The 10,936-nt window shown below is 38.2% G+C and overlaps 1 protein-coding gene across 1 annotated transcript; it reads right to left on the minus strand.

The window, feature by feature from the left end:
• Positions 1-1,133: 1,133 nt before the first annotated feature.
• LOC105444217 lies at positions 1,134-9,029 on the minus strand. Its single transcript, XM_030998390.1, has 4 exons — positions 8,774-9,029; positions 6,019-6,236; positions 3,495-3,617; positions 1,134-2,560 (listed from the first exon to the last, which is right to left on the minus strand). Exons 1-4 carry the CDS (start codon positions 8,962-8,964, stop codon positions 1,998-2,000), a joined length of 1,095 nt encoding a protein of 364 aa, XP_030854250.1. The 5' UTR covers positions 8,965-9,029; the 3' UTR covers positions 1,134-1,997.
• Between the last annotated feature and the right edge of the window lie 1,907 nt (positions 9,030-10,936).

Here is a 10,936-nt window from a genome sequence, read left to right on the forward strand (position 1 = left end):
ATCCCCCTCCCCTTCCCACCCTACCCCCACATACACATCATTTGAAGAAGAAAACAGAATTTGGATGTGAATTAACATGCTTCCCCTTTTCTATGATACCATTGATTTATATTGGTATACTTCAGATTGCCCAAAGTTATAATTTCAAAACAAGACATCTGGCATAGTTGTCTGTCAACTGGTTAAGTAAATAAGTTTTCACTCGTTTTCATGCTATTGAAAGCTCGTTAACGCAGCAACACAATCTCATTAGAGTAATATATGGAACTTGAACACATTTTCATTATCTAATTGTAAATAGTGACTCGTTTAACGAATAATTTCGCTCGCATTTTCAGGTAATGTAATCTGACTTAAATCTATTTAATTGCTAAAATACCACAGCAACACAATCTCATTAGAGTACTCTAATACATTATAGCAATTAAAAAGATTCAAGGCAGATTACATTACCTGAAAATGCGAGCAAATTATTCGTTAAACGAGCCACTATTTACAATTGGATGAATGAAAATGTGTAAAAGTTTCACTTATATCATAAGATGAACTCTGATATATCTTATTTTTGTATTTATTGAGAAATAGTCGACTTTATATCATTGCTATTGTTAGTATATAAACTTATCATTACTATATTTTGAAAAAGTCAATAATCTGAAAATTTACATAATGTACTGATAATAATGTTTATATATTTAGGCTCATTTTCGAAAAGTTATACAGTAATATAAATGCCATGTGACAATCTCAGGGAGGCGTAACATTGAATAGAGGACATTTCTGAAAAAATATTTGGTTATATAGCTGGTTATCAAAGAGCGAGAGAAAAACACGTATTCAGTGATGATGCGTGGTGTATAATGGGGATTGGGAATCTGTGCTTTTGGGTAGAGCAGACTTTAGTAGAAAGGGAGGAATGTGGAGATATTACTCTTTTCAGGCTAATTTCAATAGATCTTTGTGCATAGTTCTATTTTGGACTATTATAGTGGTGTTCAGGTATTGGCAGTATATTGTATAAACATAATAACATTGTCGGGGCTCATGTGAAGTAATGTATCCTTTGCAAATGTACACATCCATAAATGCACTGTGTTAATAAAATGTATGATACAGGACTTGTAATTTTAGCTGGGGGGGGGGGGGGAGTTTGAAATCATATACTTTTCAGAATTCAGAAAATTATTGATTTCTCAATTTCTCACAGATATCGGTTTAATATTTTAATATCTTATTGAGAGCTCGGATGGCTAAGATTACATTGTAATCAAACTTACAGCTCAACTTAAATTTACTTGGATGCTTACACATGTATACGTGTTCAATTACAATTGTGTGGTATTTATCACATATAAATACTAATTTAACATCGATGATGGTCACATCTACAACGAAATTTTATGGCAAAATGAGCAGATTCTCATAGCTGAGAGTGCTAGATTACAGATCTGTATCATTTGACATTGTTTGTTATTCTGCTTGTTTTTATATTTTGTATTGATTAGGCGGATTTTATTTTCTTATTAGTTCATTTTTTACTGTCTGTAAGTCGATTAATTCTTTTATGGTTCACTTCTTTAGCATGCTATTCCAGGGTGATGGCCATAATAAAAAAAAACACATCGTGACTTTACTTCAGATGACTCAAATTTTTATCATAATCAATCATGCATCTAAATTTATTAGATGCTTACAACTTGTTTCATGTTGTTAAAGTTCAATTTAAGTTTTTCCTAGAATCCCAATGTTTCTTGATTTGTTACCATGGCAACCACTCGGCATCAATCTGGTTTGATATACAGGGAATCACAAAAGGGCCAAAAACTATTTAACTTTCGAAAAACGAGTGTAATAGTAAACGTGAAAGGTTATATACATGTAATTTTAAAATTATTAACTGTATGATGGATAAAATATGAATAATAAGATTATCTTTTTTTTTTGGTGGTTATAAGTTTCCTTTTGCCCCTACTTTTGTCTTAATATTCGTATCATCTTTAGGCCAGATGACACAGAAAGTGAAGCTCATTTATCTTTGGGACTTTGGTGGCTGACTTCAATACCAAACCTTTCTCCTTCAGGAAATCTTGAATGCGCTCTCTTCCCCAGAGTGTTCCCAGGCCATGACTGTCTTCAGGCTGGTAGGCTTGTGGTAGGCAGTAAAACAGACTAATTGTGTAGACTAATGGCGCCGTTGTATTACCCACGTTGTCACCGACTTTAGATCCGAAGTCAAACTCTATGATAGACAGGGTTCCATCTTTCTTCATCACCCGTTTGACATCGTCGATCAAAAGATCGGGTCTGGATGTGTCATGCAGCATGTTGAAGAAGAAGGCGTGGTCGAAAGTCGATGCCCAGTCGCTCGGCATCACCGAGCCGTCGACGCGAAAGTACGATACGTTCTTTAGTCCCAGGCGAGTCGCTTCTGCGTTAGCCTCATCCACCATGCTCTGGGCGATATCGACACCAACGAAATGGCTTTCGGGGAACTTCTTAGCCAGGATTTGGGTTGCTAGGCCAGCTCCGCATCCAACATCCAGCATCCGAATCCCCATTTCTGCCATCAAGAAAAATTCCACTAATCAAAACAACTCAATAGACAATGACTATAAATACAAAGCGTTCTATAAAGTCATCTTCTATACAAAGAATATGACAAAAACATGAATAGGTCTAAAAATAGAGTGTTCATATCGGAAAAAAAGATCAGCCGGAGGATGAAACCTCCTAAGAAAAATATTTATATGAAGAAATATTATATTAAGGTCTAGAGAAAGCCCGACAACATTCACAAAATTGTTCAACGTAAAACGTACACGTAAGTTTGACCCGTATCTGCTGCATGCAGCACACACTTGAAACAAAGAAATTGACACCAATTTATATTTGAACAAACTTGGTGTTCGATCATTCGTAAAGTAAAGGCATGAATAAAATATGACTGGTCAGAAGGAAAGCTTTTCTTTACATGTAATACATTGTAAATTCATAGAGTAAAGTCAAATCAATCGAAACTTAAGGTTTCACTTGAAAGTACAGGACATACGACTTTACTTCTTTATTTTACTCAATATTACGGTATAAACGTTCCCAGGGGTTCTGTAGCCCCACCTAGGGTCCGCTCCCTCTTCTTCAGGACCGCTATTCATAATTTGAGAAAAGTGTCATAATGTATGGGAAGTACCACGTTACGAATAGCGGTCCTTGCAAATAGCGGTCCTTATGACTAGCGAGTTAATACCCACCCACAGCCCATCTCCACGAGTACTCGGCATGTTTGACATCTTTGAAGTCATGTCCGAAGGTCAGTTCCTCGTACGTAAAGGGTTATTACTCATCTATTCGACAGTTGTCATCAGTCTGAATCCACGACCTTTCCTTACCATATAAAGTGTCAATTCAATACTAGTTTATTGTTTCTGAAACATTTCTGAAACTTTCTCCCCATGATACCTAGCAAATCCTCACAATGCATGTGCGGTTCAGCTTACCCAGTTTGGCCTGGATCTCCGGGTAGGATGGAATGAATTCCTGTACAAGAGTGTCGGTGTACCAGGCCCGTAGATAGTTCTTGTCGAATTCATGGAAAGGTTCGATAGTTGATTGCGTATGTCCTGCAAGATATTACGAGATAGGGCGGGTGACTTACTTCGTTCAATCGGATCACCGCGTCGGATCGGGTTGTCGGTTTACATGAACTTTCGTGAAAATAGACTCGTGTATTTACGAAAGATCGGGTACTTCAAACTGTCGGGCAACACGATATTTTGAGATAACATTCCCATATATTCACGAAAGGTCGGGTAATTTGAATGCTTATAATCACAATTATTTACAAGATGGTTCTTGACGTATGGATACTCTTTGTACATGTACTTTGTGAAAACATGCCCATACTTTCATACATGACGAAGTGTTGATCGTTGTCTTTTTTACAAACTCTTGAGACTATTCATCTCGTATTAAAAAGTGTCGGGTCGAGACACTAGTTTTCTTAGATTTGCTCTAGGTCTATTTTGAAAGCGTCGGTTTAACTGGACCCAACACTTTGGCCCGGCGCGGATCCAGGGGGGGGGGGGGTGGCCGAGCGGGCCTTGCCCCCCCCCCCCCCCACAAAAAAAAGGAGAGAGAGAGAAGGAAAGGGGGGAAGGGAAAGAGGAGAGAAAGAGAAGAAAAGAAGAGGAAGAAGAAAAGAAAAGAGGGACGAAGTAGATCGAAAGGGGGGGGGGGCAAAAGGACCTGCCTCCCAGGCTGTTGCCCCCCCCCCCCCCCCCCAAAAAAAAAAAAAAATTAAACATGGGTTATTTTTAATTTGATACCAGTGATTTACAAGTATTGCTAAAATGGCAGTATTTTTCCATGAGCTCCCGGGGGCTCTACCCCCTGGAACCCACCAAGGGCCCTAAGGCGGGCCCCTGTTTGCTCATCTGGCCGTAATTAAATGCCTAAAGTCCTTGAGCTTTCGGGGGCTCTGCCCTCTGGACTCCACCAAGGGGCCTAAATGCGGGTCCCTAGATGCGTAATTTGGTGCCTAAAAGCCCTGACCTCTTCTCTTCCGTTATATATTTCTTTGTCTTTCTTTCTCCATATCCTCTGCACTCTCCTTATGTATTTTTTTGTTTTCCCTTTTCTATTACCTTCCCTTCCCTGGGTATACGTGCTTGCACCACCAAGCTGAATTTACTTCAATACCCATATAGAACACGAATCAACAAAAAAACCTTGTACTTATAAACTTTTCCAGGTCATGTACATGGTCTATGGTACCGTCTACTGGACTATTTAATGAATCGTCATGTATAGCTTCCGCGCTTTGCGGAGGAGGGAGGGGGAAACTCGCCCCTCCCTACACCCCCCTGCATTATGTCACTGCTGGTCACCATTATGTACCAATATTTGGCTCGCATAATTTCAAATTTGAGCCCCCCCCCCCCCCTAAGAAATCATGGATCCGCGCCTGACTTTGGCAATAAGCGGGGTTTATTTCGCAAACATTACACCCAACACCACGAAAGAAATCCGAACACTCGAAAACCCAATGGATCTAAATAAGCCGGCGGGCGACATTAAAGGTACTACAAAGTTTTGGGAAATTTTGAAAATTGGGTGGATAGTTATTCTTTACAATTTCGATATATTTGGATGCCCCTGTGGATGTATCAAAAACACCAGAAATTTTAGCTCCTAAAACACTTCTGCAATCGAGAAAAATTGAATATAAAGATTTACCGGTGCTCCCGGTAATTTTTGATGAATTTCAAATAGCTCCTACGGCCGTACAATGGTAGCTGCGACCATGAAAATCTCACAGTATGTGGTTGTGGTATATAATTTCCGAACGAGAATAGCTAATCGGTCGATTTTAGTCAATAAACATTGTTTTATAGCTTAATTAATATCTTGACCTTGAGAGGGAGCTATTCAAAATAAAGTGTTAATTAATTACAATTTCATAACTTTAGAGTCGATTTTGACCGATCACTGAATATTGTAGGATTGTATATGCTTCCAATATGTTCATTTGAACTAAATTCATGACCCCATACCAAAACTTTGTATTACCTTTAATGCTATATAATTTGAGGATTCAATGTTAAGGCATGCATCCATTAATGAAGACATTAATCAAACATCGCTCATCATTTTGTTGGGGGGGGGGGGCAATTTTAATGTATTCTTTATATTATCTGCGAAATGAGGGTGCGTATACAAATAGATTCTTGACGTACAATTAAAAGAAGGTTCTGGTAATGGTGAAAACACAAAAAATGAACTAGAACAGAATTCGCAATTATTCTAATTCTTGAGTGGCAGGATATATGTCAATTGTCAGATTATTAAAGGTATTTTTTAACAAATGCTTTCACAATCCAAATAGAAATAAAAAATTAGATCAAATTTTGATATCAAGTATGTGTGTAGTGCCAAATACATATCTGTATTCAATGCTTATTGTTATTTGTGATTGCAAGAAAAGTGCATTAGTATCACCCAAATAAAATAAGTATCACGTACCTCTTGGTCCATCCTTCTTTAGAATCTCGAGCATGTCATAGAACGCGCCACTGTATATGGGGATTCCAAGGGCGCAGTCCATTGATTGGCCAAGGTGAGTCCCTGGTCGAAGGCAGTCGAGGCGATGAGCTGGTAGCTGATATTTCTCTGTTGATGACATCACGTCTAGGTCAACGATATGGGCGGTGGTCATCACGCCCAACCATTCACGGACATATCTATAATGACATGTATTGATGACGTTTTTTGCTAGAAATGTATGATATTTGATGATCTCCCGTCTTGTAGTCCTACTTTATTCTGATACTAATTCAAGATATAGAGTACCGAAGCTGTGACATCATAAAAATCTATTTTTAGAATTCCCAATTTTTACTTCATTTTCCGAAAGAGCATCAAATATAATGTCCAAATTTCGAAAACCAATTGAACATGTTTAGTATTTTCTGAGTGTTATTTTGCTCTGGTTCGTAATGTTATGAACCAGAGCAAAATAACATTGAGTTCCTACATGAAATTTATTTATTCAGATGGGCATATCTCAGCTTAAACTTAACATATTCAAATGATTTTCAAAAGTTAGACATTGTTTTTATGCTCTTTTGGAAAATGAAGTAAAAATAGAGAAATTCTTTTAATTTTTTTTTTTTTTTTGTAATGACGCCACACTTCAGTACTCTATATTGACTTTGACTTGATTTAAATCAAACAACCCGCTTCTCAGAAACCAGCTCGTTTGACTGAAATCAAGTAGGTGAAGATGAATATTGATAATATTTCTTTAAAGGCTAAAATTAAAAGCATAGTATCATCTCAATTGGCAGTCATATAATCTCAAGTAAATAACTACGTCACTCCCCTGCTCTCAATACATGTAAGTAACCATGTCACACTTCTGCTCTCAAGAAAGTAACCATGTCACACTTCAGCTCTCAAGTAAGTAAGTTACCATGTCACACGTCAGCTCTCAAGTAAGTAAGTTACCATATCACACTTCAGCTCTCAAGTAAGTAAGTTACCATATCACACTTCAGCTCTCAAGTAAGTAAGTTACCATGTCACACTTCAGCTCTCAAGTAAGTAAGTTACCATTTCACACTTCAGCTCTCAAGTAAGTAAGTTACCATATCACACTTCTGCTCTCAAGTAAGTAAGTTACCATATTACACTTCAGCTCTCAAGTAAGTAACCATATTACACTTCAGCTCTCAAGTAGGTAAGTACATTTAACTATGTCACACTTCTGCTCTCAAGTAAGTAAGTTACCATATCACACTTCAGCTCTCAAGTAAGTAACCATATTACACTTCAGCTCTCAAGTAGGTAAGTACATTTAACTATGTCACACTTCTGCTCTCAAGTAAGTAAGTTACCATATCACACTTCAGCTCTCAAGTAAGTAACCATATTACACTTCAGCTCTCAAGTAGGTAAGTACATTTAACTATGTCACACTTCTGCTCTCAAGTAAGTAAGTTACCATATCACACTTCAGCTCTCAAGTAAGTAACCATATTACACTTCAGCTCTCAAGTAGGTAAGTACATTAAACTATGTCACAATTCTGCTCTCAAGTAAGTAAGTTACCATATTACATTTCAGCTCTCAAGTAGGTAAGTTAGCATATCACATTTCAGCTCTCAAGTAAGTAAGTTACCATATCACACTTCAGCTCTCAAGTAAGTAAGTTACCATATCACATTTCAGCTCTCAAGTAAGTAAGTTAGCATATCACACTTTAGCTCTCAAGTAAGTAAGTTACCATATCACATTTCAGCTCTCAAGTAAGTAAGTTAGCATATCACACTTCAGCTCTCAAGTAAGTAAGTTAGCATATCACATTTCAGCTCTCAAGTAAGTAAGTTAGCATATCACACTTCAGCTCTCAAGTAAGTAAGTTACCATATCACATTTCAGCTCTCAAGTAAGTAAGTTAGCATATCACACTTCAGCTCTCAAGTAAGTAAGTTAGCATATCACATTTCAGCTCTGAAGTAAGTAAGTTAGCATATCACACTTCAGCTCTCAAGTAAGTAAGTTAGCATATCACACTTCAGCTCTCAAGTAAGTAAGTTACCATGTCACAATTCTGCTCTCAAGTAAGTAGCCATGGCACAATTCTGCTCTCAGGTAAGTAAACATGTCACACTTCTGCTCTCAAGTAAGTAGCCATGTCACAATTTTGCTTTCAAGTAACCATGTCGTACTGCTGCTCTCAAGTAAGTAACCATGTCACAATTCTGCTCTCAAGTAAGTAACCATGCCACCCTTCTGCTCTCAAGTAAGTAACCATGTCACACTTCTGTTTGTCAAGTAAGTAACCATGTCACACTTCTGTTCTCAAGTATATAAGCAACCATGTCACACTTCTGCTTTCAAGTAATAACTTCACACTTCTGTTCTCAAGTAAGCAACCATGTCACACTTCTGCTCTCAAGTAATAACTTCACACTTCTACTCTCTAGTAAATTAGCCTTGCTGCATAACTTTTGCCCTGGCTCGCGTCACTGGCTCGTGTCACGCCTCCGCTCTTGGGTAACTAATCGAGCCCTAGCTTCTGTTATCCCACAACCACATCTCTCTCTCAAAATCAACCCCCCCCCCCACCTCCGCAATTATTTTCCAGTGAGAATTGGGGATGAACGTTTAATAGTTTTAGGCCTACCTTCAAAGAATTAAAAGTTTCATATAATGTTCATTATGAAATTATTTCATGCGTAATATATTTGACATTAAACGTAATGTTTAAGCATACCGTTCCTTTAGCCCAGCTGCATCGGCCAGTTCTTGTGAAGTCAAAGCCTTGCCATGGTGAGCGATGAGGACGTCGAACAGACCACTCTTAATCCCCAATGCAATTGAAAGTCCAGTAAATCCCCCACTTATGAAACCAAAAAGGCGTGAGGAAAACTCCTCGGTAGTCTCGTTGGCGTATTGCTGAGCCATTTTGCTTTAGTTTAGAGCACTCCTTTGTAATGGAAAAAACTACGTGAGCTATACTGTTATACTACGATGAACCAGGGACCTACTCCCTGGGTGAACTCTGACACTGAACCCATGAAAAAAATAGAGTGTTTCAGAACAAGCCATGCAAGATATCGTGGACCTAGAAATCAGGGGACTATATTCCACCCTGTAGCCCTGATTTTATCCCTATACTTGGTCATTGTTTGTAAGCTTATTCACGTTGACTCGACAAGATATCAACGCCCGTCGCCATGTTCATCAGGCTTATTAGGTCGGGAGTTTATTTATTTATTTATTTATCAGTGTATACAAATATGTCTAGTATGAGCATCAATAGACAGTAGCTATTTCCTTATTTTTCAAAATATCAGATTTATGGAACACCTTGTATACGAACTATCACGTGATCCTTCGTATTACGAAGGATCATGCGATAGTTGACCTCATATTCTACGTGACTTAGGACTGCACCTTGGCCACGTATGTACAACGCTTGCATCTTCATTGAGGGTGCAACGAGAAAACAACTCGAAGCCAAAGTAAACAAGACATCAGGACTGTTCATGTTATTTGGATGGGACCTGCAACGCTTCGTAGAGAGTACCTCAGTGGCATTGCGTATTTCAAGGGGGAAAAGGGGCAAGTTGCCCCCCCCCCCCCCCAACAAAAAAATAAATAAATAAATAAATAAATAAATAAATAAATAAATAAATAAACAAGAAAGATTTATACAAAATAAGTATTCGATTAAGTAAGGAAATTATTGTAAGGGAATTAATCATAAACTGCGATTGAAGTCTCACAAAAATAAGGATATTGCTTGATGAAGCCAAACCGCAAAAAGGAAGAGAATGATAATAAAACTAACATTAAAGGTATTACAAAGTTTTGGTATGGGGTCATAAATTTGGTTCAAATTAACATATTGGAAGAGTGCGTTCCTACAATATTCATTGATAGTTGTCGCGGTTCGGAAATCGAGTCTAAAATTTTGAAATTGTAAATAATAAACTTCTTATGTCGTATAGCTCCCTCTCAAGGTCAAGATATTAATTAAGCTATAAAACAATGTTTTTTGACTAGAATCGACAGATTAGCTATTCCCATTTGGAAATTATATATCACAACTACATATTCTGAGATTTTCATGGTCGCAGCTACCATTGTACGGCCATAAGCGCTAGTTGAAATTTATCAAAATTTACCAGGTGCACCGGTAAATTTTTATATTCAATTTTTCTTGAAAACAGAAGTGTTTTAGGGGCTAATTTTTTTAGTGCTTATAATACATCCACAGGGGCATCGAAATATATCAAAATTGTAAAGATTCGATATCCACCCAATTTTCAAAATTTCCCAAAACTTTGTATTACCTTTAAGAATATTCTAGTCTCGCACCTCTAAAAATAACGACACCCACCCCACCACAAAAAAAATTAATAAAAGTACACAACCCTTCCTCAAATAATACACTAGGGATTACTGTTACTGTTCTCTAAGGATCGAAGCCAGCCAGCTCCCCCTCCAACAATATATGACCCTTCCATAAAAAATACTTGTACAACGTATTACTGCACTGTTCTTTGACGGTACAGCTCAGCTCATAGCGCGCAGGGAGCAGTTTGGGGAAGGGGGGGGGGCATTCCAAGGGGCTCACCTTTCAGGGGCAGTGGCGTAATGAGCAAAGAAGGTTGGGGGCAGAAGAAAAATCGGCATTGCCACCACTCTTACATGTTACATGCAGGTCTCGCGGAACGTTTTTCAAAGTGGAGTATTAACGAGTGCTGGAGCGAGTGGAACGTAAATTGGCGTGGGGTCCAGGGCTTTGCCGCGGCAGGGATCAAGGGACGGAGCCTCCGGAAGCTCAGGGGATTAAGGCATTAAATTAAGGTCAGATATGCATATTTAGATACCTATTGTCAGACTGGCTGGCAGGTCACTAATTGGCGCA

This window comes from Strongylocentrotus purpuratus, unplaced genomic scaffold, assembly GCF_000002235.5.
Source record: "Strongylocentrotus purpuratus isolate Spur 01 unplaced genomic scaffold, Spur_5.0 spur5_scaffold_5, whole genome shotgun sequence".
NCBI lineage: Eukaryota > Metazoa > Echinodermata > Echinoidea > Camarodonta > Strongylocentrotidae > Strongylocentrotus > Strongylocentrotus purpuratus.